Source organism: Balaenoptera physalus (assembly GCF_965194825.1).
Source record: "Balaenoptera physalus genome assembly, chromosome: 12".
NCBI lineage: Eukaryota > Metazoa > Chordata > Mammalia > Artiodactyla > Balaenopteridae > Balaenoptera > Balaenoptera physalus.
The window spans coordinates 65,591,420-65,619,336 of record NC_138897.1 but is presented as its reverse complement, the minus strand read 5'-3'; the positions used below and the strand labels follow the sequence as shown (position 1 = coordinate 65,619,336).

General features: G+C 41.8%; 1 protein-coding gene across 6 annotated transcripts in view; it reads right to left on the bottom strand.

The window, feature by feature from the left end:
- PTPRM (protein tyrosine phosphatase receptor type M) overlaps positions 1-27,917 on the bottom strand; it is a 745,633-nt gene that overhangs the window by 120,644 nt on the left and 597,072 nt on the right. For 4 of the 6 annotated variants that reach the window (XM_082418591.1, XM_082418592.1, XM_082418587.1 and 1 more), the window contains 3 exons: positions 27,106-27,180; positions 26,851-26,877; positions 21,983-22,170 (listed from right to left, as the gene is read on the bottom strand). In XM_082418591.1, coding sequence (XP_082274717.1) covers positions 21,983-22,170; positions 26,851-26,877; positions 27,106-27,180 — 290 coding nt within the window. The remainder of the gene's footprint in view (positions 1-21,982; positions 22,171-26,850; positions 26,878-27,105; positions 27,181-27,917) is intronic. The other 2 variants (XM_082418588.1, XM_082418590.1) reach the window with 1 other exon arrangement.

Here is a 27,917-nt window from a genome sequence, read left to right as displayed (position 1 = left end):
TAGTTTTCTGCAATGGGTCTCCTCACTTTCTGTTCTGCAGAAGCTTAGGAGAGCATGGCAGTTTATCAGACTTACAAGGACACCGAAGACATATATTTCAGCTCTACCTTTTTGTCCTATGACTTCTTTCATTAGAACTGTGTCCTCGAGTTAAATTAGCTGCTGTAAAGTATTACAAATATTCAGCCTAGAAGACAGCTGATGTTTTTGTTTTTTGCATTGCTCCCCAAATAAGAACTCTTAGGAAGCTTTGACTGTTATATAAATACTATGTTTACAAAGACTCCAGACCTTTCCTTTTCATTAGAGATTGATTTAGGTGGTTTCTTGGATTACATAGTGGGTATGTACTGAGATGCATGTAGGAGGCTGGCCAAAAAAGAACTAAAGAAGGAGTGTGTGCCACCCATTCAGAACATCATAATGAAACACTACATATTGAGAAACCAAAATCCTACTGTGCAGACATGCTTATGGTTTTGCATAGTTTTTTTCCCTATCCTACTTTTTTTCCTACTAATGCGAAGTTACAGACACAAAAAATATATTGCCTTTTCCACTTAAGTCATTGTTACCTGAAGATTCACTTACTGTGCTAGAGGCAGAAACTATTTTTTTTTTAACATCTTTATTGAAGTATAATTGCTTTACAATGGTGTGTTAGTTTCTGCTTTATAACAAAGTGAATCAGTTATACATATACGTATGTTCCCATATCTCTTCCCTCTTGCGTCTCCCTCCCTCCCACCCTCCCTATCCCACCCCTCTAGGTGGTCACAAAGCACCGAGCTGATCTCCCTGTGCTATGCGGCTGCTTCCCACTAGCTATCTATTTTACATTTGGTAGTGTATATATGTCCATGACACTCTCTCACCCTGTCACACATATATATGGAATCTAAGGAAAAAAAAAAAAAAAGAGGTCAGAAACTATTTTAAAAGCCGTAGCACTTCTGGCAGCCTACCTACGATATTCCGTGGACCATTTCCCAGCTCATCACGCCATGAGAACTTTAAACACACAAAGCCACACATTCACAACACACACCCCCCAACACACACAAAAGAGCACGCTTTTAAAAATCCTGGTCACTTTAAGCTTTGCCTTTACCCTGGAGGATTTTACTTAGTTAGATTTTGAAAGTTGTAAAATTGGAAGACTGACTTTTGAAATATGTTTATTTCTACATATGGAACATTGACAAAATCATTTCGATGTCTCTTTTCCACTGTTCCTTTACTCGATCACACCTATTGCACTTACTGGGAAAAACTGTTACAATGTTTAAGTGCAATATGGCATCCCATGGGTGGCCAGGGCCAAAGGACAAACGCCCTGGCTCTCTTTAGCCTCCTTCCTCTGGCCCCTTGAGTATTAACTGGAGCAAATCTACACTTACATCTGACTCTTAACACCTTCAAATAAAGTGAAAATCGTACACACGGAATGAATAAAACAAGGTCAGTTTACAAGATGAAAGTTCTACATCAACACCATATAGTCATGTAGTCAGTAAACTTAATTTCCAACATTTCTACTGTTTCTTTATATTTTAGGAAATTGTGACCTGCCATTCATCCCAATGAGTAGAAAGTTGTCAAGCTTTCTGGGTGTCTGACGTACATAGGACCCCTGTTCCAACTGCCCGATCTTTCCTACCTCTTCACATTTTAAGGGTCAAAGTGTGGGGGAAATAGGGAGGGAGACCCTGACTCCCTGTTGTGTCCAGAAGGTGCAGCTGTCCGGGTTCAAATCCAGCACCCGCTTTGTGAGCTTTGTGACACGGGTAAAAGATGAACCTCCCTAAGCCTCAGTTTCCTCCTGTCCAGAGTGGGAGGGTGTGGTGAGCCTTAAATCAGATAATGTGTGGAAGGGCTTCACCAAGTGTGGCCCCTGGCTGATGCTCAACCAGTGTTAGTTGCTATTTCGACAAGAAGGTTGATTATTCCAACCTCCACCATGAAGACGCCCGCTACCTGGTTCTAATAATTTTCAAAACCATGAAATTATAATGATTGGTTGTCAAACTTGGGCACCACTGATCTGTGCTGACACATCCTCAGACAGTCCTGTAAAAGGTCCCTCGCCCCAGACAACCACCCTGCCTATTAGGGGCTGAGCATACTGCCGGACAGGGCGGAGACCACACCAAAGGGTAGACGGCCTCGTCCTCCGAGGAGCTACAATCCAGTGGTCACAGCCACGACACAGACAGCAGAGGGTAACAGTGGTATGCAAAGAGAGGGTGCATTACGTGGCGCAGACCCTCACGTGCGGTAAAGGCTTGGAGAGATCAGGTAGGGCTTGACGGGTGGGTGGGGACGCTTCATGGAGACTGGGCTCCAAGCACAGGCAAGCGACGCCTGCAACAAAGACAGAGGCGCGGAAACGAGGGAGGAGATGCTCTGCCCCAAGTGAGGCATCTTTACCGCAGAGAAAAGGCTACAAGGAGGCGTGGGCTGCAGCTCGCTATTGGCAGTCATCACCACCCAGTGCTGTAGACACTGGGGGTTCCAAGCACAGGGGAGTGAACAATATTTCAACGTGACACAGGAAATTGAAGCCTGGTGGTGGTCTAATAACTGATTCCATCAGAGACGGTGGCTCAAAGCTCTGGCAGTGATCCAAGAATGGAGGGGCCCAGTTCCAGAGCACAGGGAAAAGGTCTATTTGTATATTTATGCATATACATGGATGCACACACAGAATATCATTCCCACAACAGTCTCCTATGGGGAGACATTAACCCCTTCTTCTAAATGGGGGATTGGAGGTTTTGAGAGGCACCAGAAGGGGGCACCCAGAGCAGAGTGTGCCCTTGTGTCAGCAGCACAAGGAGGATGCCGGGATTTTTTTTTTTAAATGGGTGTGTCTTCACTACTATATTTAAAATAGATAACCAACAAGCACCTAGTGTATAGCACGGGGAACTCTGCTCAGTATTCTGTAATAACCTAAATGGGAAAAGAATTTGAAAAAGAATAGATACTTGTACATGTATATAACTGAATCACTTTGCTGCACGCCTGAAACTAACACAACATAGTCAATCAACTATACTCCAATATAAAATAAAAATTTTAAAAATGGGTGTGTCTTATATTTAGCAACCAGCACAGCAAAGCTGACTGAGGAAGAGCTGGATGACGCGGGGCCTGAACAGACGTAACAGGGGCCTTATTTGAAATGTCTTAAGATGTTTAGACTTTCTGCCCTTATTCATGCCTCATCTAAACGGCCAACAATTCCTTTACTTACCTGCTCTCCTATTTGCTCTTCTGCAAAGGTCCGAACACAGGAGAGTCTCTTGGAGGCATTAAAGTCTTTCCTTTTTCATTATTAGCCTCCTCATAAACCAAATGGACACATCTGAAAGCGGATGCTGTGATTTTTATCATCCATTTAATCATGATTTTAAAATCTAGTCCTAATTTTTAGAGCATCACTTTCTCACAGAACATACCAGCGCAGGTTGCAGAAGAAACACATTTTCCACAGTGACTTTGGTTGAAGGAGAATCATACGTTCCGTAAATTAAGGGGAGACCCCGCTAGTGGTCCTTCAACACACGATTCCGGAATGGTGTCTGATGTCAATCAAAATCCCAGTGAGCTCTGCCTTGATTAATTATGTATGCAGGCTCTTGACAATGACACTGCACGACAGAGAACTCTGACTCCTGCCTATCCTTGCTCAAAGTTTCCTAACTCTGCCCAGCAGTGGTGCCCAGGCTCTTCCCTGAAGGCTCTGAATGTCTAACAGTACTTCTGAGGGTCTTTGTGGGAAAAAGTGTTTACAGGTTTAATTATGGAACAAATGCTCAGAGGTATGTCATTCTGAAAAATGGTCTTCCAAGAGCAATGCCAGCCCAGTTCAAGCACTGATTAAATTATTTGACATAATTGCTAGTTCACAAGAATTGTGACAGCCACTACTCAATTTCTAGGGGAAAACTATTGGGGAGAGTCACATGGGAAAAGCATTGGAAAAGCAATTATGAAGAATCATTTATTTTATGGGAACACGGATGTCAAATATTGGCATTTTAAAAATAAAAAAAGCAGTAAAGTTACCTGACCAAGGCAGTAATCATGGCTAGAACTCAAACTCATAAATTAAAAAATTTTATTTAGTGCAAAAGAGATCAAATGCCATGTTCTGCAACCCATCCTATGCTCTTTAAAATGGTTAAGAGGTCAGTGGCGTTAATGAGATCTGTGACAGGCTATAAACAAAAAGTTGACAAGAAAATTGGACATCGAGATCCTAAACAAAACATAAACCACTGAAGACTCTATGAAAGATTTACTCCCCACCGACAAGGCGTGGAGCAGCATGACAATGTGCGCAGCCCACCAGCGCCGCCCACCAGCTCCACCCACCAGCACCGCCCACCAGCAACACCCACCAGCGCCGCCCACCAGCAACACCCACCAGCTCCATCCACCAGCGCCGCCCACAGCTCCGCCCACCCGCTCCGCCCACCAGCTCCATCCACCAGCTCCGCCCACCAGCGCCGCCCACCAGCTCCGCCCACCCGCTCCGCCCACCAGCTCCACCCACCAGCACCACTCCATGCTCCGGTCAGTGGGAGCCCTGCAGACAGTCAGAACTAACACGCAGAGGAGTTTCAAAAGGGCCAGGGAAAATGGGCAAATGACACGGGGCTTCTCAGCAAAGTACTTTTCTATCAGTTTTAAATTGTTTATCCAGGTCCATTTTCTCCTCTTTCCTGCTCACCAGACTTACAGTACAGGCTGAATTGTTTCTAAATACAGGCAGCCTTGAATTGCACATACAACTTATAAAATGACCCATCCAGACCAACTGTCAACACTGTACCTGCTGATTACCCCCCAACCTCTGACAACTGAGGAGATGTTTTCACCGGGATGATCTTGTTTAAAAATTAGTGCTTTTACAACCTAAAAGCTCATTAACAGATGAATGGATAAAGGTGTGGTCCATACATACAATGGAATACTACTCAGCCATAAAAAAGAATGAAATAATGCAATTTGCAGCAACATGGATGGACCTAGAGATTATCCTACTAAATGAAGTAAGTCAGAAAGAGGACAAATACCATATGATATCACTTCTATGTGGAATCTAAAATATAACATAAATGAACTTATCCACAAAATATAAATAGACTCACAGACATAGAGAACAGACTTGTAGTTGCCAAGGGGGAGGGGGGATAGAGGAGGGATGGACTGGGAGTTTGGGATTAGCAGATGCAAACTAGCACATATAGGATGGATAAACAACAGGGTCCTACTATATAGCACAGGGAACTATATTCAATATCCTGTGATAAACCATAATGGAAAAGAATATGGAAAAGAATATATATATATATATATATATATATATATATAACTGAATCACTTTGCTGTACAGCAGAAACTAACACAACATTGTAAATCAACTATACTTCCATAAAATAAATTAAAAGAACAAGAAAACACCAAAAAAAGAAATTAGAGCTTTTATACACAGCTCCGAAGGCCCAGCAGTGGAAGGAAGAGAGGAAGGAACGAAGCTGCGATGGGAGATGTGTGTGCTTGGCTCAAGTCCAGGCTGCAGGCAGTGATGAGAGAGAGGAAGAGGGATGGTGAGCCCAGGGAAGCAGGAAAGAAGAGGTGACAAAGCACAGGGAGCGGAACATACTATCCCGTTTTCCAAAAGCACTGTGATTCAGAGGGACATTGGGGCTCACGTGAATGATGAAGACCAGAGAGATTCACGTATGAAAGGGAAATTAGACAGGGATGCTCAGTCCATCTACATGTACATCCTGTGTGGAAAGGCGATGAGCAGAACTGGGGGATCTGCAATCAGAGGGGAGAAACACAAGTGGCTACAGCAGAAAGGATCTCTGGTAATGGGAAGGTGGTGGCCGAGAGTGACGACTGCCATCAGTAACCAATGCCATCAGTAACCAACAGCAAAGCGGGGCAGAGGCCCCACTGCACGGGAAGCACGCCACCACGGTTATTAGCCTGCAACCCTACAGCCACTGGAACTGCATGACGACCAGGTTGAAAACATGGTTTCAGGATGTAAGAAAGGTATGTGGTCTTTGGTAGGTGCCTAATTACTCCTGGAGGAGAAAACAAAAAGGGATGCTCTTAAGAATAGCAACCAAGATTTACTTATCTTTTTAATCCTAGGGTCTAGCTTTGAGAGTCCTCAGTAACATCTGCTGAATGCATGAATGAGCAAATTAAAGAAATACTACCTCGTAGATGCTACAAATCCCAGGGAATCTTTGTTCTCAGAGAATCTCCTTATCATGAGCTATTTATAGGGGAGGAAAGGTATCTGAGAGGAGAAGGTTAGGCAATTAATTTAATTCTAGATTTTAAAATATGCATGCTAGGGCTTCCCTGGTGGCGCAGTGGTTGAGAGTCCGCCTGCCAATGCAGGGGACACTGGTTCGGGCCCTGGTCTGGGAGGATCCCACATGCCGCGGAGCGGCTGGGCCTGTGAGCCACAATTGCTGAGCCTGCGCGTCTGGAGCCTGTGCTCCGCAACAAGAGAGGCCGCGATGGTGGGAGGCCCGCGCACCGCGATGAGGAGTGGCCCCCGCTTGCCGCAGCTGGAGAAAGCCCTCGCACAGAGATGAAGACCCAACGCACCCCAAAATAAATAAAGAAATAAATTAAAATATGCATGCTAACATTTCTATAGTGACTAGTAAAAGAAAAAAGTGTATAATTTCCAAATTAGTAGACAGAAAAATAAAACGAGACAAAAATTTAACTAATTAAAAATAGGCAAGAAGAGGTGGGGTGGGGGGAAGAAGCATAAGAAAAAGTAGAACAAACATAACTCACAAAATAAAGTGGCAGAAATGAATTCAAATAAATCAGTAATCGCAGCAAGTTAAAAAGGTACTAAGTTGTAAATCAGTAGACTTTAAAGGTAAAAGCTGTAAGACTTTTAAAGGTAAAAGCTGAAATAATAAAATCCATGACATATATACACTAATATGTATAAAATGGATAACTAATAAGAACCTGCTGTATAAAAAAAAATAAAATAAAATGCAAAAATTCAAAAAAAAATCCAGCTATATGCTATTTACAAGAGACACAACTAAAATAGAGAGATTGAAAATATATCCAAGAAAATACTAATTGGAAGGAAACTGGCATAGTTATATTGAAATTAGACAATATAAACTAACGACAATGATATTAGTGCCTAATGATGAAATGTTCAATTCACTTAGGAGAGACAGTTCTAAACTTATATTTACCTAATAACTTAGCTTCAAAATATATGACTTCTTTTAACCTCTTTCAGTAATAGATCAAACAGACAAAAAGCTAGTAAGTATACAGAAAATTTGAACAGCAAACTTTTTAAAAAGCATGATCTAAAGAATATACAGAACTTGGCACTCAACATTGTTGTAAAGAATACATAAAATATTTAAGAAAATTGACCATGTGGATGGCTCTAAATAATGTCCACAAATTTCAATGAATTTTCTCCAATCATCATACATTTAAGTTAGAAATCATTAATAAAAAGACAACCAAAAAATCTGCCATGCTCTGAGAAATAAAACACACACATTCATGCACTCACATGCTCTAAATAATGCATGGGTCAAAGAAGTAATTGTAATGAAAATTTAAAAATACTTAAGGATAAGAGTACTCGACTGTTACTTAGAGGGAAAATTAATACTTAAATAAATGCTTCTACTAGAAAAAAGAAAGACTGAAAATTAATGTGTTCAGCATCTTGTTTAAAAATAAGAATAGAATAAACTCAAAGAAAGTAGAAGGAAAAAAGATCAGGAATATCAGAAATTTAAAACATGCAATATGAAAGATCCACAAGGTCAAAGGTTATCTCTTTGAAACAACTAATAAAACCAACAAAATGTTGGCAAGAATAGTCAAGAAAGAAGAAGGAGAAAAGGCACAAATAAACACTATTAATGATGATAAAGGACAGATAATAAAATATGAACAAATGTATACCCTTGAGTAAAAAATTAGACAAAATTCACAATTTCTATGAAGATATTCACTATAAAATTAACTCAAGAAAAACTAGAAATCCAGAATAGTCTTATAACTACTGAAAGATTCAGTAATTAAAAATTTTACCATGAGGAAAATGCCAGACCTAGCCAGTTTTGTAGGTGAGTTCTAAAGATAATTTGCAGTAGAAATTAACACAACATTGTAAAGCAATTATACTCCAATTAAAAAGAAAAAAGGTCACATCTAAAAAAAAAATAAAGATAACTTGAATCTCACATGATCTCTTTTAAGGGAACAGAAAGAACACAGAATGCTATCTAATTCATTTTAAAAAGCAGATATATTTTTCATTCTAAAATGAGAAAATAAAAATACAAGAAGGATCATTAAGAGACCAGTAACTCATGGACATAGATGTAAAAATCATTAGTGAACAGCCTTCAGCAATATTTAAAACATATCATGACCAAGTTAGGTTTATCCCAGGAATGAAGGGTTGGTTCAAAATTAGAATATTAACTACATTAATTAACCCACCACACTAACATGTTAAGAAAGAGAAATAAAATAATTATTTTGTATAACAATAAATGCTAAAAAAGCATTCTATCCAATTCAATATTTATCTATGGTAAACAGTATTAATAAACCAGAAATGGAAGGGAATATCCTTAAACTAATTATGACTAATTAGTAATCATTAAAAGCCTTTTCTCTGAAAATCAGGACCAAGACAATGATACTAGCCAACCTAAGTTTTATTCAGTGTTGTACTGGAGGTTCTAGTGAGCTTTATAAATAAGAAAAAATAAATGTATAAGGATTAAGAAGAAACAAAACTGTCAGTAATGAAAGTTCACATGATTTCTCCATGGAAAACTCCAGAATAATCTGCAGAGAAATGACTGAAATAAAGATTGCTGAGAAATGTTTCTGGACAAAGGAGCAATATACAAATATACATACATACACACATACGTATACACACATATATACCTGTATCGCTATGTATTTATACATGTACTCTATATACTTGCAATAAAAAGAAAATGTAACTTTAAAAGATACTATTACCATAACAAATAAGTACACATAATTAAAAGATGTACAAGATTTCATGGAGAACATTTTGAAACTCTGCTGAAAAATATAAAAGAAGATCCAAATAAATAGGCATAAACCAAACTAAGACATGAAGATCCAATATTGCCAAGAAGTCAATTTTCCCGAACTTTGTAAGTGGATCCCACGCAGTTCCAAACAAAATTACAGAGTTTTTCATGAAGCTGACTGTATAAAATGTCAGCTTCATGAAATATCCATTTTTCATGGACAAGGTGATTCTAAAATGATGGCAGCACAAAGCTTAAGGACAGCCAATACATTTTTAAAGAAGGACAAAGCAAGCATAGAAGAGGTCGTACAAGTCAGTGGGAGACATTAAGACCCTAGTAAAAAAACAGGCAAAGCATATGAACAGTTCACAAAAGAAGATTTTCACGTGGCTGGTGAACATATAAAGACATGTCCAGTTTCAAATGGAGCAATAATGAGATACTCTTTTTCCACCTATCGAACTGGCAAAGATGATAAAAAAAAAAAGACTAATGCTTATTTGAGTGCTGGTATGTTGAGGTGAGCATTCTCATGGAAAGTGCTAACGGCGTGTGTGAATTGGTTCAACTTTTCTGGAAAGCAAGCTTTCAACATAATAGGTTCATAAAGAAACTTAAGCATTTTATATACTTTGAACCATTAATTCCACCTCTTGAAGTCTATCTATAGAAAATAATGGAGGTAAATCCAAAGAATTATTCATAGCACTGTTCATGGCAAAGACAAACAAGGTATGAAACGATTTATATAAAGATTCTAATGCATTAAAATATTGGATGGAAACTTACTGAAAACTGAGAGCAGGTTTATGGGTGATTTTTATTGTCTTTTTTTTCCTTCTTTACACTTTTCTTAAAATTTCAAATTTCTTTCAAAATTTTCTTTTTAAAAAAACATGATAAAATCGGGACTTGGAAACCTTTAAAAACATATTTTGTTACTCTGCATCCTTACAAATGGTTTTCATCATTGAAATACAGAAAAAAATAAAAGCAAGCATCCTCTTTGGGCAGATAAATTATGTTAACTGGATTTATAGTATATTCTCTTCATGTTTCAAGAAGTAAGCTTAAAATACACTTAGTAATCAGCCAAGTAAAATATTTTGGCCATAAAATTGTCAAGGAACTCAAATGCATAATTACCTAAAGCACATAAATACAATACATATAAAAACATATGCTAGACGTTTATAATTACACTGAATGCGTTATAATTATTCAGTATCTCTTGTATAATTTCCCTGAAGTAAACAGATGAAAGGTTTTCCATGTGTCCCTAAAGGGCAACAATGGAAGATAAAGGGAGTGAAGAAGTTTTTAAAAATTTCGAAGATGCTGAATAATAGGTGAAGCCCATTGAGGACATAAAGCTACTTTTCTTTCAGAAGAAGTTGGAAAAGTCAGCATGTTCTCTTTCTTTTCAGAGACAGGACAGGTCAAAAAGGCTATGGCCTCTGATTCAATATTATTTTGGTCTGAATAAGACATGTAACAATAATGTGGATTTATATAATATAAAATGTGAAAGAAATTAATTCCAAACTTTTAATCCATATATTTCCTTATTATTCACGATCCTTACAAACGGGGACAGTGGGGATTAGAGACGGAATGGAACTCTGTTCACAGACACCTTTCAGACACGGTGAGGACTTTATACAAAAATGTACTAATGTTACTACTGCACTCTCTCCACTTGGCCTCCACAGTGTTTTGGAGATGAGGTGGGAGTTAGAAGTGAGAGTGGGAAGAGGTTGAAACGGGGAAAAGAGAGGAGGAAAAAAGAGGAAGGGCACATCAGGACAGAAACTCCCTCATTCAGAAATGCTGAATAAACTCAAAACTGGCAAGAGGGGGCCAGAGAACTGCCCGCGGGTCCCAAGTGATGGCCCTCTACACACCAGTGACCGCCAGGCTTCAGTTCTCAGGCAGCTGGTCAGGGCTGCCCACTGGAGAACATTCCATCCATGGAGGTACATCAACCAAAAAACATCCCATCCATGGAGAAGCATGAACCAAAAAACATCCCATCCAAGGAGATGTGTCAACCAAACTGGGAGTCCAACATCACCAAGGTGATGGCTCGACTAATGATACAGAGACTCTAGGAAGTGCTTGGTCTTCGGAACTGACCCACTTGCTTCAGGGGAGGTGAGTGGTTCGCTCAAGGGTCTAGGGTTAGGGTCTCAGAGAGACTCTTCAGTGACGTGACAGGTCAAAGACTTGGGATCCAGTCTTCTCATGGCCAATCCACTGTCCTTTCTACTTCCCAGCACTGTTCTTTGAAAAAGAATAATTGCTTTTTCAACTGGTTATTTTTTGCATCATTTAGTCGAAGCTGAGACATGTTATCTTGGTCCTGCCTGGAGGTCAGAGATCCAGTTCACAAGGTTGTTACCATTGTGTTGAATCACCTCATTGAAAAAAGATGCAACCTCTTCCAGAATCTCTTCCAGAGAGGACCTCTGAGAAAACTTTCAGCTTTCACACACAACTCGCGTCTACACTTCCTCTTCTCCCTCCCTCTACTGGGTTGGCTGGCAGTCGTGCAGCAATCCAGGGAGACAGCCTATGGGATCTATGCCTCTCAAGAGCGGCAGCTTGATTTTAGCTTATACCTGGTCCTGGTGGGTTTCCGACGAGCCAGGCTGGCTGATATTTGCAGAATAATTTCCCTGCATTTCTTGACAAGGAAAAGCCAGAGTAGGAGCAATGTCGGAGTGACCGCGCTCTTGGAGCTGAGATGCTGAGCAAGGTTAAGGGGCATGCTGAGATGCTGAAACAAACCAGAGTTGGCGCTGTCAGCGGGGCCCCTGGGGCTGGCTCTGTCCTCTGCCAAAGGACAGAACACTTCAAAGCAGATAGAACTGCACAGAGTAAAACAACGCTCCTGCCATGAAATCACAAGTCAAATCAATAAAACCCAAGGTTAACTTCTGTAGGTCTGTGTTTCGTGGTGTTCCATGAAGAAGTTATGTGGTGTAGTGGAAAAGAACGTGGCCTTTGGAGTCAACAGATTATGGAGTAAATCCCACCACTCCAAAGTGGGATGACCTTGGGCAAATGACTTACATTCTGAGTCATTCCCTCATCTGTAAAATGGGTATGATAACAGTGTAGGAGCATTGTGGTTAGAAATATCTATGTGTCTCTCTCTATCTGTGTGTGTATCTTTGTAGAGTGCTACCACATTAGGGTTAGGGCTAGACCAACGTAGGTCTAACCATCAACATCATCATCATCATTCTAGGAACCAAGCAAGATTTCATGAAAAGTCCACCCCTCAATACCTTGCTCCCCCTGAAAATACGTCCATGATAACACAAATTACCTTTATGAGCTTTGAATCTGTGTATGATGACATACAGTTTCTCTCTTGCAACAGTCATGTTTTGAAATGCATTGAAGTCACTAGATATTTCTACATTATTTCTATTAGGGATTAAAAAAGAAATGAAAGCAAATATGGAATAAAAATATTTACCCTAATTTTTTTAAACATATGGTTGGCGTTCAGTGAGTAAAAATGGTCAGATGGAACCATGCCATTCTTCCCATTTTTCAGTGACGGGTATTGGTTAGGTTCAAGTCGGTCAGCACAGTTTTTCCTAGTTGGACATTGCTAATCCACTTGCTCCTACGTGATGATGTGTACCATTCTGAGTGTGTATTTGTAATTAGTTCTACCCATCTTTAATTTCATCTCCCCTTCTAGGGGTGTATGTTTTGAAATACACAGAAATCAATTCAACAAATGTAAAGTAACATATTTAGCAGTGTTTCTCAAATATCTATTGGATAATCAATTAATATACACTTATCAGTTATCAGTTAATACATTGCCCACGGTATTATTATTGCCCACTATGTTATTCTAATGCAGAGCTATGAGACCGTGGACGGCCTGGTGTCTGGTAACATCCATGTTGGGTCTGAAGGGAGCTGGCAGGTGAAGGAGGAGCTGGGAGTCACTCCGGGCAGAAACCACGATGTGGAACACAGCCCAGAGACAGCGAGGTGCTGAGGGTGTGAAAGGTGCAGGGGCGGATCCACAGGAGCTGGGCCCTGAGGCACGTGGCGGGAAGCTGCCGTGGTTACAGCGACAGCCTGGAGCAGGCCCAGGGCCGCGTCCCGGAGGACTGAGCACTCCCTGCTAAGGAGGGGCCTAATTTTGCAAAGAATCCAGAGCAGATGTTTTAGCATCACATGTGATAACATCTGTGTTTCCCAAAGAAAACTGGTTGCAGAGTGGAGGGTAGATGTGAAGGGGGAGAGTAAATGTCGGGGAGAGTTACAAGGGGGTGGGCAAGAGATGAGGGCGGCCGGTGGGCTGGGAGAGGAAGGGATGGAATTGGAAACGGCGGGAGGGGAGGCGGATAGGACTTGGGAGGTGTTGAGGGGAGGTCGGCGGGAGGGGCAATACCAGTGTGCTGAAGCCAGCTGGACCAGGTTAGCAGGCGGTGACAGCATCCAGCTGATACCAGAGACACACGAGGTCGGCAGGTGTGGGATACAGGCATCCCGACAGTCCCTTCTGGGCCGGGTCCTGTGACTAATGGCATCCGACACTAAAAGCATGTTAACAAGTGGGGAAAGCGCCTAACTCCTCCCGGGGGAGATAAAGACAGTTCTAATGACCAGCTTCAAAATGGAAACCAGACGGTAAACTAGAACTACTCCAAACAAACTGGAAAAGGTCCACCACCATGAACTCAAATCAGAGGGAGGAATAGAGAGTCGTGGGAAATAACAATTTTTAACTAAATTTTCCAAAGTTTTCTGAGTCCAGGATATTATCAGGGGTGTGGGCAAAAGGAAACTGGATTAAAAAAATCAGCTGGGGCTTCCCTGGTGGCGCAGTGGTTGAGCGTCAGCTTGCCAATGCAGGGGACACGGGTTCGAGCCCTGCTCTGGGAAGATCCCACATGCCGCGGAGCAACTGGGCCCGTGAGCCACAACTACTGAGCCTGCGCGTCTGGAGCCTGTGCTCCGCAACAAGAGAGGCCGCGATGGTGAGAGGCCCGCGCACCGCGATGAAGAGCGGCCCCCGCTTGCCGCAACTAGAGAAAGCCCTCGCACAGAAACGAAGACCCAACACAGCTAAAAATAAATAAATAATAAAAATAAAGGAATTCCTTTAAAAAAAAAAAAAAATCAGCTAACACATAAGAGGTCCTGAAAGCAAGCATAACAAAATGGACCACGCAGCAAATAAAAGACACTTTTATATTCGTAGTTTAGTGAAAAATCTACCGAGTATTCACAGTAAAAATCAACCGTCTCTGTTGTGTTATTTAAAATACGCAGAGATTTTCATCTACTAAGAAAGTGTTCATGAACACATACACTTGACTTGCCCCAAACAGCCTGAAGCAGCCTCAAAATTTCACATAGAAGTTTTTATCATTTTCTCATGGACCTGGCTCAGCATCACCGTAATAATTAAAGGGAAAAAAAATGTCAAAACTTACTTGGCTGCGGCAGCCATTGGAGGCGCAGCTGTTGTGATTCTTAATGTATTTGCAGAGCTTGCCAAGGCTCCCCCATGTCCCCATCCTTGGCTTTCAATGGTTTTGTTTTGTTTATTTTGTGTCCTGTGGGACAGAAAATAACCTGCACTGATTGTGGCAATTGATGGACTCAGCTGGTGCCTCAGAATATGAAGCGGGAACTGAAAAGCACATCTGAAGAGTGTGCGGGCTGGAGGTGAGCGGAAGGGGGTCCCTCCACGCTGGACCACCCACGAGCACGGGCCAGCTGTGTCGGCAATGGTTCCAGCAGGTAAGAACACAAAGCACCTCTCATGCCACCTGCCTCGGCCTCTGTTTTCAAAACCCAGCAAAGGGGCCGCTGGGCACTATTCTTAGAATTTTTCTAGAGGTACCTGCCCACTAGCCCCACACGGGGAGGGACCAGGCACAGGGTGCCCTTCTCCCCAGCGGCACTGCCGCCCACCTGGGGATGCTGGCCTGTCTTCCCAGCTGAGGGCCTTGCTGTCTAAGGGCATCTCATCAGGAATTAGAACTGCAGCCTCCGTGGGGGGGAGGTGGTTTTTCAGGGAGTGGTTTTCTCTATTTAGTTTTCACTGGCTTCCCTGAGGTGGGGGGCAAGTAAATTAAAAAAACAAACAAACAAACAAACAAAAAACAAACCGAAATGAAACTCAGATTTGGAGGGCAAGTGAGACTTTTTTTTGCTAAGACAATTCCTTCTTAGCTCACCACACTTTGTCAAATACAGACAAAGTCATCCAATATAACATTGTGCTTACACTGAACAAAACCAGTTGTTTTACTTAGAAAGCAGGGGGAAGGATGAGAGGGGAAAATATACAATCCATACATTTTAATAAGATCTACAAGGAGCTACTAGGAGTTAGACATGTTTAAAAAAACTCCAGGTTCCTTGGAAAAACGCATAGGTTGTACTTAAGCCTGAAGATCTTGGCATAAAGCCTCCAATTCCCCAATTTAAACTGAGCTAAAAACCAGTCTCCATGTTCAATTATAAAATTAATCATCCGTGTTTGTGCCCTAGAGAAACACACAGGATAAAAGTAGGTGGGGTCAGGATAATGTTTTTCTAAATAATTTTAGACATATATGTACACACACACATAGTTTTTTGACAAGTAGCTGCCACGAGTTACTTAGGTTTATATATTTCAGATCTAGTAACTGGAAAATAAATGTTTGTGCCCCAGAGCAATATTAATTATTAGCTAATAAAATAGTACCATCAGTGTTTTTCAGGAGGTCCTATGTGGGAGTAGTTTTAAATTGCTGTCCTTCCTTTATCTTAATTTTACAACGATAGCAACATACACTCTTTCAGAACTGCACAACTATTTTCCTACTTCAGGTTAATGTTTTTCTGCTTGGATCCCGGAAGACAATTAGGATCAGTTCAAAAATCCAGGACCAAAGAAGACCTTTTGGGGATGACAGAGGGGCAGGAATTCACTCTCTACTGTGCAGGGTCACCCCTGAGGCTGGGACCCTCTCCATCGCACTCAGGTAGCAGGGAGCAGCTCCCACATCTAGGGCAGGGCCTACTGGCTCAGGGCAGAGCTGGAGAATCTTCCTTTTCATTCCAGGTGATAAAGGCCCAGGAGTCTGCAGGGGCGGCTGCTCAGGCCTCCACTGTTTCCTGAGTGCAGCTGTCTCCTTTCTCCACTTCTGGTAAACCCACGGATCTTCTCCAAGGGCTGAGCACAGACTGATCTTTGCTTTTTGGAAGAAAGAATCAGCTCCTCTTTTGTAGCAACGTAAACAAACTTGCCCTTTCCGCTGGGTCTTTCTCCTGAGATCCCCAAACCAGTCTCTGCTGACAACATGCCATTTTCTGTTCAATTCAGCCTGTTTACTTTTTTATTGTGATTCATGTCTGAGTTTCTTCTGAATCAAATTATTGCATTTCCCTGGTGAGAGATGCCATATGACGATCTTGTTAGAACAAAAAACAAAAACAAACAAACAAAAATCTGCACTCAGTGCTGCTGTCTTATCCCCAGCATGTTTTCCCTCTGGTTTGGACACACTTCTGTCGGCTACTTGAGCGGTAATGAACCCTTCCAGGGTTAAGGCCAGCTTTCAGACATCTCTGTCTTGGAAAAGATAAAGACGAATTTGTTGAAACAGTGTCAACAGAGAGAAAGTCACCATTTCAAAAGTATTTTACAGTCTAAGTGGCTGGTGTTTCCCAACGTACATGGATTGAAGAAAACCGACTGACTGGGTGATTGTGCTGAGTCACGGAGGCAACCTGAGGCTTTCCTGATGGTTTCCCCCAAGAAATGCTTCCGAATTGAAGTAATTCATCGCTTCAACAAATCTGGAAGCCAAGCACTGCATTGCATTTTTTTGCATGGGGAGAAAGGGATGTAGTTCATCCTACTCTTTTCCAGTAAATACATTTTCCATCTCCCCTTTACTTTTTGGGTGTGGATTATTATCTTTCAAGCAGTTCCTGTGTGCCGCGTACAACAGCATTTAAAAATTAAGCTGTTTGTATTAACAGATCTCCCTCCAGGTGCAGGAATGAGACGCATGCGTTACCTGAATTCTTCTTCTCTTCCCACGGCGGCCAGAATGATGTCTAAGCTTCTGGGTGGGACACACGTGGCCCTTCACGACAGCGCCCTGACTGCCCACGTTCTCTTGCTTCCGTGTCTACCTGGAATCCCACTCTTTTGCCTTCCCCTGGCCGACTCCAACACATCCTTCAAGGAAAAAGTCATCCTTGTCCAGACTTGCACCCCAAGCCTTCAAAGTACTAACGCAAATCTCTCTTGTGAGGTTTCATGAGAGGTGCTAAAACCACCCCATGACTGCTTCCTCCTGCAGAGGGAGACTCCTGAGGGCAGGACACTCGGTGTCCTCCATGTCCCCAGCACCCAGACGTGTCACATTCACCCCACGTGCTTGGTATTCTCCAGTGAACTAACAAGCGCAGCTTATGGTAAGCTTTTCCCCAAATCCGACCTTGCAAAGACACTCATAGAACCATTGTTTAAAAGATAGTATTCTGTGGTCTGTAGCTACACCATCCCTTAGGACTTTCCTAACTTAGATATGAAAATACTGTTTCAACAATAAAAGTTGACAGCATATGCTTTTAAATATTAACTGAGTTTCATATACGCAGTGAGTAGTTTTTAGTATAAGTATGTCCCATGCACTATTTGGGACATACTTATACTAAAGAATTATTCTGTTTATCTGAAGTTCAGGTTTAACTGAGCAAACTATATTTTATCTGGTAAACTGTAAAAAAGAAAAAAGAATAAGTTACAGGGATGTAATATTCAGCACAGGGAATACAGTCAATAATATTATAATAACTTTGACGGGTAATCTATAAAAATATCAAATCACCGTGTTGTACACCTGAAACCAATATAGTATTGTAAGTCAACTATATGCCAATATTTTAAAAAAGAAAAAAATATTTAACTTATTTTCTCAGTTCTCAAACTCTTTGTCCACAGAGTCAAACCTACCTATTTATTTAAGTTACTTTTTAATGGCAAGTTTTGATGATACATGGTAAGTGAATATCTATCCAGAGTGTGAACACAGGAGAGGTACTGAAATTGTAACTGACACAGTTTCCCTGTAAAGACCACGGGGTGAATGCCCTGCCTTGGATCCTATTGTAAATTAGTCCTTTCCTCTTTTATTAGCTAAAGCTGCCACTGAATATCAGATTCAGTTCTAGTACTTATGATGCATTAAATGAGTCAAGTCTCACAATACTCTTATGAGGTTGATACTATAGTTATCCCATTTTACAGATGGGGAAACTGAGGCCCAGGAGGTTAGACAGCTTGGCCCAGGCTGAGCTGGAATACCCACAGTCTGGTACCAGAGCCTCTTCCCAAACCACGGCCTCTTACCGTCTGATCCTCGAGCTTCACACGACACCAGGCAGCCACACACTCCTGACTTTTGGTGTGGGTTTGAGGGAAGGATGCAGACTTCACAGCAAGATTCAAAGAGGTGCGTTTGGTTAGAGTTCTAAAAGCCAAATTGGGCTTTAAAACATAACTGCTTAAGGATGTTTCCAGATTCACACTGGAATAAAAATCCCCTGGGATTTTTCTCTAAGGAAAGTCGAGCAGGATAACGGCAGCTGGGGTTTGCCGCTGCCCCATTAATCCCCATAAGCTTGGCTGTGCCTCCAGGGAAGATGTGGGCATGTAATTCAGCCATGTGCAGGCAAGGATGGCGAGGGAGCGGGAGGGCTTCGGGATGTAGCTGAGAAACTGAGCAGGTGTTCCCCTCTCCCTGCGGCCACTCTACAGATTTACCCTTGTGCCAGCATCACTTCTCATGTCCCGTTTACTCTGTCCCACCACGGTCCTCCCGCCCACATCCGCACCCTGCCCCCAGGAGGGGGGTACTTAATAACCTGAAAATTACTGAGTGCTAGGATTATTCCTAACAGAACTTTCCATCTCATATTTCTCCCAATAGCACGTTCCTATTTGTTCCTGCTTTCCTCTCTAGTATTTGCTCTTTTTTCTTTTTTTTCCTTCCTTCTTTTAAAAAAAGCTGATAATGATTTTGGCATTGAAAAGTTTTTACTCCCCCCTCCTCAGTTTTATTGAGATATAACTGACATATAACGTTGTATAACTTTAGGGTGTATAATGTGATGATTGGATACCTGTATATGTTAGTTTTAAACAGTTGTCTCTGGGGTGTGGAGAAAAGGGAGCCCTCCTACACTGTTGGTGTGAATGTTAAGTTGGTGCAGCCACTATGGAAAACAGTATAGAGGTTCCTCAAAAAGCTAAAAATAAGAGTTGCCACATGATCCAGCAATCCAACTCCTGGGCATATATCCAGACAAAACTATAATTTGAAAAGATACATGCACCCCTATGTTCAAGGCAGCATTATTTACAATAGCTAAGACATGGAAACAACCTAAATGTCCATCGACAGATGAATGGATAAAGAAGATGTGGTACATATATACAATGGAATACTACTCAGCCATAAAAAATAATGAAATAATGCTATTTGCAGAACATGGATGCAACTAGAGATTATCATACTAAGTGAAGTAAGTCAGGTAGAGAAAGACAAATACCATATGATATCACTTATATGTGGAATCTAAAATACGACACAAATGAATGTATCTATGAAACAGAAACAGACTCACAGACAGAGAGAACAGACTTGTGGTTGCCAAGGGGGAGGGGAGATGGGGGAGTGAAGGAATAGGAGTTTGGGATTAGCAGAGGCAAACTGTTATATATAGAATGGATAAACAACAAGGTCCTACTGTATAGCACAGGGAACTATATTCAATATCTTGTGATAAACCATAATGGAAAAGAATATGAAAAAATATGAATATATATGTATAACTGAATAACTTTTCTGTACAGCAGAAATTAACACAACATTGTAAATCAACTATACTTCAATAAAATAAATTAAAAAAAGAAACAGTCTTCTCTGACCCACTGAATAGCTAGCATGGGAAAAAGAGTTTTTTGAACTGTAATTAATACAACATTTTATTGCAGAGTATAACAACTCTTAATCATCAATTATAACACACTTAAGATGAGTATACACTGTTTCAGTTTGCACTTATAAATCATATTTCTTCAGGAGATGTGAATCGGAACTGATTTTCTGCATACTTTCAAATACGCATCATCTATGGTGTGTTATTGGAAGTCCTAAGGTAGGTATTTTAAAATAGTCCATGAAAAATTGGACTCAGGTTATTTTATGAATTGTTATTTGAGCCTATAACTAATCGCTTTGACATTAACATGTTTAATAAACATTAGAGCAATACTGCATTCAGAAGACTGGATAGAACTAAAGACACTGTCTGTATTCATTAGGCTTATATTTTCTCAATAATCTAATTTTGTCTTTCATAAGATATTAATGCTTTTGGAAGTCTTGCTCTTAATCCTATTAATTCCTAAGCCAGCCTTTTAAAGTGCAGGAGGAAATATGCAAAGGCAGTCAGTTTCACTGAATTATGAATTAAATCACTAAAGGCATACCTAAGAATTTCAGGATGGCTAAAATGCAGAACTTCATCTGGAAATATTTTCTGGACTTATATCAAACCCTTGGGCCCTGGTTTGTGTTTGTTTTCTTGGCTTTGGAGTCTTTTGAACTGTGGTCGTTGGTAATACGTGAGGACACACGTGTCAGCAGAGCAAAGTGTGTCTGTGTATTTGCCTGCGTTGAAAAAAGACCTGGCCTTCAAAGAAGCAGAGCAGTGGTGGGGCTCTGAGCCTTGGACAATTAAGCTAAACCCAAGATAATGCAGCATCTGGGGCATAAAACTCAGGCATCATGAAGGCCCCCCAAGAGGAGAAAGAAGCAGAGTTTGAACGTCGAAGGATAGGGAGGTGGTAGAAACTGATTTTAAAAATACTCTAATTCCAGACAAGATGTTTTACAAGTAGGAGCTAGTCAGGTAGATGCAGTACCAGAAACACGTTCTTAGATTTAAGCCATGTGGCTTTCTAATCCTATTTTTACTGTAAGCATGCTGCTACTTTATCTTCACCAATGATTGTGAACTAATTTTACTTAATAAGGTAACAGAGAAATCCAAGCTCCTTCCTTCTCCCCCCTCACCACACACACACACACACACACACACACACACACACACTCTCAGTGAAGGTGTGCTCTTTTGAACCAGACTCTTCAAATCAATTAATTCTCTTCAGTTTGGGAAAGACTTTCCAACAGAATTAGGCTGAGGACAGAGGCTGTGAAAGGGGTGAGTCCTACATTTATATATGGTGCCAGAGTATATATCGCTGTTCCTGGAAAGGCCCCCAAGGGCTGCCTGCACTGGATCCCAGGACAGCGACCTGCTCCCTGGGCTGGCGGGACGGTGACAGCTGTCACTGCCGTGACACTAGCCGGTCCCTCTACTGCCATCTCATCTCCATGCAAGACATTGCTGGTTGGCCTACAACTATTCTAGGTGGACAGCTTCTTCCTGAGATAACCCTCAAAATTATTGGGATTTAACATCAGACTTTATTATAGGAAAAGCCAGGAAAGGTGATGAGGAATGGGGAAGAGAGCCTGGCAGGCCTCTTGTTTTCATGGCGTATTTATGCAGAATAAAGAAAAAGGTGAAGAAGTACTTCTCCTCTTTTCATTTAAGGTAGGACATCCCCCCGGTGGTTAAGTCTCACCGCTGGATGGAAGTGGATCCAGGGATGAAACAGCTGGTCCCTTCCTGGCGGCCTCGTGGGCCCCACCGGCTAGGGGAGATGTCGCACAGCCCCCAGCGCCGCGCCCAGGCGGGCGGAGGGGGAGCCCAGGTGCGGGGTGCGTGCTCACCTCGTACTCCTCCTTGAAGCCGTAGCCCTCTGCGCACTTCATCTGCGTGATGTGCTGAAGCAGGTCGGCCACCCGGATGGCAGGGTGCAGCTGCCCCGTCTGGTAGGGCACGTCGGCCGGCTCGCGCTTCTTGTACGTGTGGGGCTGCACCAAGCTGCTGGTGTCACTGGCCATCGTGTGCGTCTCGTCTGGGAAAAGAAGGCCGTGGAAAAAGTGAGGGGAACCAGCAGCTACACCGGCGTCGCTGAGAATCTAAGCGGCTGCTGACATCCCCTCAACCTACGGCTGCCACGATCCCCGTGATGGCTCAGCAAAAAAGAAAAGTTTAAGTGTCTAGAGATTTCAGTGGGGTTGGCAATACTAGTAGGGATGCGGCAGGAATCTTTGTTTTTACAAAGCAGTCCAAACGATCTCTTGCTTTCCCAAAGCTAGTTGGTAAGAATCCTTTAGCCTTCGGGGGCTCAAGTTCATCGAAGTTTCGGTCTGAAACTTCATCAAGGCCTGGTGCAAAACCAGTCTTGTGTTCTTCCGAAGATTTGTGAACTAGTTTGTATGATGATGGAAATCAACTCTGTATGAATGTTCTGTGAGCAAAGAAAAAGTGCACAAGATGGGTTGGCTTACAAAGCTAGCAATGAAAACGTGGACATGATACATGAGATCCAAGATAACTGGGAGGGTGGCAGGGGGCGGAGAAAGGAACCTGGTTGGATGAGTCAGTTCGCATGCTCCAGGATCAGAAAGCTGGACAGAATACGGTGGGCCAACGCAGCACTCATGGGATGATCTACAGGAGCTAACATGCAGGCCAACGCACAGCAGAACCAGCTGGCTTTGTTCTACAGAGAAGACACCCCCCCCCCCCATTCCCTCCACACCTTCTCCATGGGGCGGGCGCATGGGGGAACTTACCATTTATAGGCACTTTAAAGAAGATACATATCAGGAGAAAAGAGGAGGAGAAAAAGGAAACAGGGCATAAGCAATAGTATTGCGTGAATAAGTACAGGTAGTTTTTATTTTGTGTTTTAATTTTACAGTTAAGTTTTCTATTCATAGGTGGTCAGAGGGCAAAGCCTCATTTCTCCCATCACCTTAGGATGGAGGTGTTTAATTTAAGCACTCAGTAAGAAAAGGAGGTTAAAATAGTATCATAATTGCTTTTCATCCCCCATGAACCAAGTAATGACTAAATAAGTCTTAGTTGTACTCCATACATTTTCTCACTTAAATTTCTTGAACAAGTCAACCAAATTGTATTACAAAATTAATGTCAGAATTTGGTCAAATAAGCCTAAAGAGGCTATATTTTAATGGAAGACTCCTAGTAAATTAGATCAATGAACTGCAGAAATTGTAGCTATTAAAAAATGTCTTATGCAGGAAGGTGCTGTTAGGTTAAGAGTTCCACATTCTACAGGTAAACTCATTATAATGCTGAATCCCCTCAGCCGTTTTACAACTGAGGGTCTGTCTCATCAAAATATAATGAGAAAGTCACTTAAAATGAGAACATTAAATCAAAATTGATTTCAGGCATAAAGAGTGAAAACATATAAGAAAAGATAAGTTCAACTAAAAAAATGACCAGATTGTTTATCAATAGGGAATTCAGCTATGGGTTTTTGTTTGTTTGTTTAAACTGAGAAGTTCAGCTCCAAAGGAAATTTAGTTCAAGGGCGCTTGGTGAGCTGGGCCTGGCTTTGAAACCTCACTTCTATCTGCATTGCAAAGCACCTGGGATGCATGGTATGAAGGGTGGCACACAGGTGTGTAGCTATGTGCTGCTGCTGAAATGGTACCTGGATCACTACAAGGTGGCTAAAGACACAAAGACAAAATAAAAAAGGTGGTAAGTTGATTTTATGATTTCTTTTTCATTTGGATTTGCTTTGAAATTTAGAAATTCATATGTTCCCATCTATTAGAACAGTTGCAAATAAACCGGGACATGTTCACATCGGATTTGCTTGTAGGCAACTGCCAAGCTCACAATGTGGGGGAGGCTCCCTCCTGAAGCCCTGAAGCCCTGGAGCTTTCAGCTGCTCCAGCAGGAAGTTCTGCTCTTCATACTCAAATACATGGAACATTAATTAGTTTCCCCACTGTGCCTCTCGTTCTCTCAGTTTTGCACCTTTTGGGATGAACGTAATTAAATGCCCTCCACTGTGGACTGACCTTCTAAACTTCCCCAAGTGAATAATGTGGGTCTTCCATGTGGATCCACTGGCACCCTCACAGTGCTCTGATCCCAGGGCGAGGCATTCTTGGAAGTTTTAAGTCCACAGAGCGGCCACCACTGTCCCCACTGTATGTATCACCCCCACCGCACTATGACATCTTGACCTCACTATTATGTGGACACGTCTTAAAGCACTTAAACACTACCAGATCATCTAAGAAAAGGACACTATTACCGAGAACATAGCTGCCGACGAGGAAACTGAAGGTTTCTGGTGTGATATCTGTTCTGAAATTGTGTCACCTAATCTAGCAGAAAATCTTGATTCCACCAAAATTAGTGATTCATCAGTTTCCTCTGACTTCTTCAAAAAGAATGATTACTGATAAAATACATCATTTGTCACTAACTTCCTATATTTGTTAAAAATTACCTCCCCGCAATTTTTAATTAAAAATTATGGCTAAGAGGAAATCAGAAATAAAGCTTCTCACTAAAAGTTCCGATGGTTTTCTAAGAACTGAGAATTCATTCTACCTACATTCTTTAACAAACGATCTCGAATTTTCAATGAACCAGCTGAAAAATCTTGAATTGAAATGGATGCTGTTTTTGAGGTAGGCGATGGTCCTACCTAGCTATCCATCTATCTATCTATCTATTTTTTTTTTTGCAAGAAAATGATATAAAGGCACGCTAAAGTTTTATACATTAGGGCTGGGCACCTTAGCCTGTGAGAATAAAAGGCACTAGAGGATTTAATTGTGCTAAGCTGTGAGTCACAACAAAACACATCTTCCTGTCTTAGTGTAAATTAAAATAGCACTATTCCCAAAAAGTGCCAGGGTAGATGTACAGCATATCTTCATTGCATGGTTTCAAGTGATAACCTATGTAAAATATGGATTCACCTTCGCACCGAGTGACATGGAAGGGACAGTCCCCAAGCACCGCCATTTGTCACATTGGCATGTTGGTACCAGCTCAACACGGTAACAGTTACTTGTTGATCTGGCTGACTTATTTTTCACAGTGTGCATCATTTTTGCTATTTGAATTGTCTGTTCAAGTGACTCTCTCTCTGTAGAGAAGCCTAACCAACTTTAAAAGATGTCATTAGTGTTCGTAATAACAAAGCCCCAACTTTAAAAGATGGTATTTGTTTAATAAGCTTATCTAAATCCTGCTGTGAAATCAGAACATTTTCTTCCCTCTGACAATGCACATCTCAGCCCTCCCCACTCATAGCTCCCCCAAGGTCAGAACATCTACTAGAGGAATTGCCGAATGAATGCCAGGCACACAAAGAAACCGCAAATCTTCGCCTATCAAGAGATCCTGCAAATGTCATCTGCATTTAGATTGCATTGTTCGGGCACCTAAGATTAGCCTGTGCCCCTCACTTTTGAAAAGGATAAAAATGCAGCTTTCTTTCCCTTACAGTCAGGATTAAAAGGTGGCAGCTTTAGTGGGGTTTGTTTATTAGTCCTCAAAATGATGCAAATTCAGAAAGTCTGCTTTAGGTCCATTCTTCAACTTCTGTCTGAGTTCATTTTTTCCTCAAGCAACAAACTTGCTTAATCAAGCCCAGAAAACACCATAAGGGGGGGAAAAAACCCCCACCCTCTACATGAAAGTCATAACAACTTAAGAGAAAAGAGAAGCACAGGGGGAAAAATTATGTTGCCAAGATATAAACCCTTGTAAAGAGAGTTAGGAAGCAGGACTGGCACAGCTGAGGATGGAGCTCTGGCTGCGACGGATGGTTACACACCTGGAAGTCGTTTGTGTTGCGCTCCTTTTCCGTAAGGTTAGTAGTACTGATAGAGAGAGAACATAGCCGGGTACGCTCGGGCTACGGTCTCAAAGGCAACAGCAGCTCATGCTTGTTTGGTTCTATCATGGCCAGGTAATGCCATTTCTCCTCACCCTTCTTATATTTGGACAAATGGGATTTTTTCTTTAACCCCCGCTGGGAATATTTCTTACTTTCATTGCATTCTGCCCCATGGGGGCTAACATTTTATTTCATTTCCGGTGACATCCGACACATAATGAACCATGTGATTATAAAGTGTCACCTTGTCGTTTTGCTGTTGAGAACATCGGCTCCTTTGAAATTCCACTGTGTGACAGGCATCTGAAATGCCGGGGGTGCCCTGGGTAGCTCCGAGGAGGGGGAGGGGGCCAAGTCTTTACTGTGATGATTTTTCTGCATAACATTTGGCATAATTAGAAAAATGCTATTTTTGAAACTGCTGTTTTCAGTGCTTAGCAATAAGTGAAAATAATAAGAAGCTATTTTCACGTTTATGACTGTCACCACTTTGGACAGACTTTAGGTCTTGCAAGTACACAGCTGAGTGACGACAAACTGTGCTTTTCCTTGGGATCAAAGCTGACTTTTAATTCTGAACCTGGACAGGGAGAGCGCTGGAGCCGGGATCGTTCATTGGAACCTTCTGGTATCACTCCCAACACACACGCGGCAAACCCTTCTTATCAATGGAGACTGTTTAGAGAAAGTCTTTTTATTATCTATGCCCACCCCCCCCACCCCTCCAGGCCATCCACCACCCCCGTGTCCGGGTTACGATCTTGCATCAAACTGCCGTCTCCTACAGAGTGGCCACTGACTTTAGAAATTACTCCTCTAATAAACTGTGATAAAGGGAAATGTTCTCACCTAAAATTGCAGTTGGCACAAATGGGTCTGTCATACATCATAAGCAGGTCAATGCAGAGAAAGTAAAAAGAGAAAGAACAGTAAATGACTGATGAAAGGCCCCCCAGTTTTCCCGCAGAAAGCCATAGAAAGCATCGGGTTACAACACTTCAAACACGCTAAGCTCCTAAAGCATCCTGGGCAGCAAAGTCAGCCCTGGGTGATTCTGACTGCTCAGGGTTTATGAAGAGATGAAACAACGGAAAGCTTTGTTACCTGGGTAATAGGAATTAGGCACCGATGTGCTCAGGGTGTTCGTTTTCATGGTAAAGGACGATGGGGAAGACACAGCTGTAAATAAGAGAAAAGGCATGTCAGCGGGGGTAGAGAAGCAACACCAGAAAATATGGCCCTGAGGTCACTCATGGGGAAACCACACTGGGTAGACTGTTGACCAAAGAAACAACAGAGGTTTACCCGAGTCTATGTGGTAAATACTATCAGTCTCCACTGACTCTGCGGGGAGTTACTTGTACTTTAGAGGACATGCCCCCTTTCACTGAAAAGATTTTCTGATCCCACAAATGAAGGAAAAAAACCCACAACCACAGCCGCCATTTTGGATTAAGAAATTCATTAATTTCCCTTTTGACTTCTAGCCTTTGCTTGCAGAATTTTACTAGTACACTGAACTGATTTTTACAACTAAGTATGAGAGTGTGTCTACACATGGCTTTTGGAGAATATTCCGAATGTCAATGTTTTTGCAGTTCGCTAAATCCTCACCTTGCTCCTATTTTGGATATTCAGGGGGCTTTTCACGATGCTATGATCTGTTTTATGAAAAATAAAGATGACACTCCATGTGTACTATATTTAACGTGAAAGCTGCATGCCTACATGTTGTCTTATTAGGCCTTTAAATCCTCGTAAACATGCTTATTTTTCTTTGAAATCTTCCTCTGAAACACTCAAGATTTAACTATAACACCTTCTCTTCCCCCTGTTATTAAGAGGTAGAGTCAATCCCATCCAATTTATCTGATTCTGTTGAAAGTGGATATTTCCTATTTTTAAAGCAGTTTAAC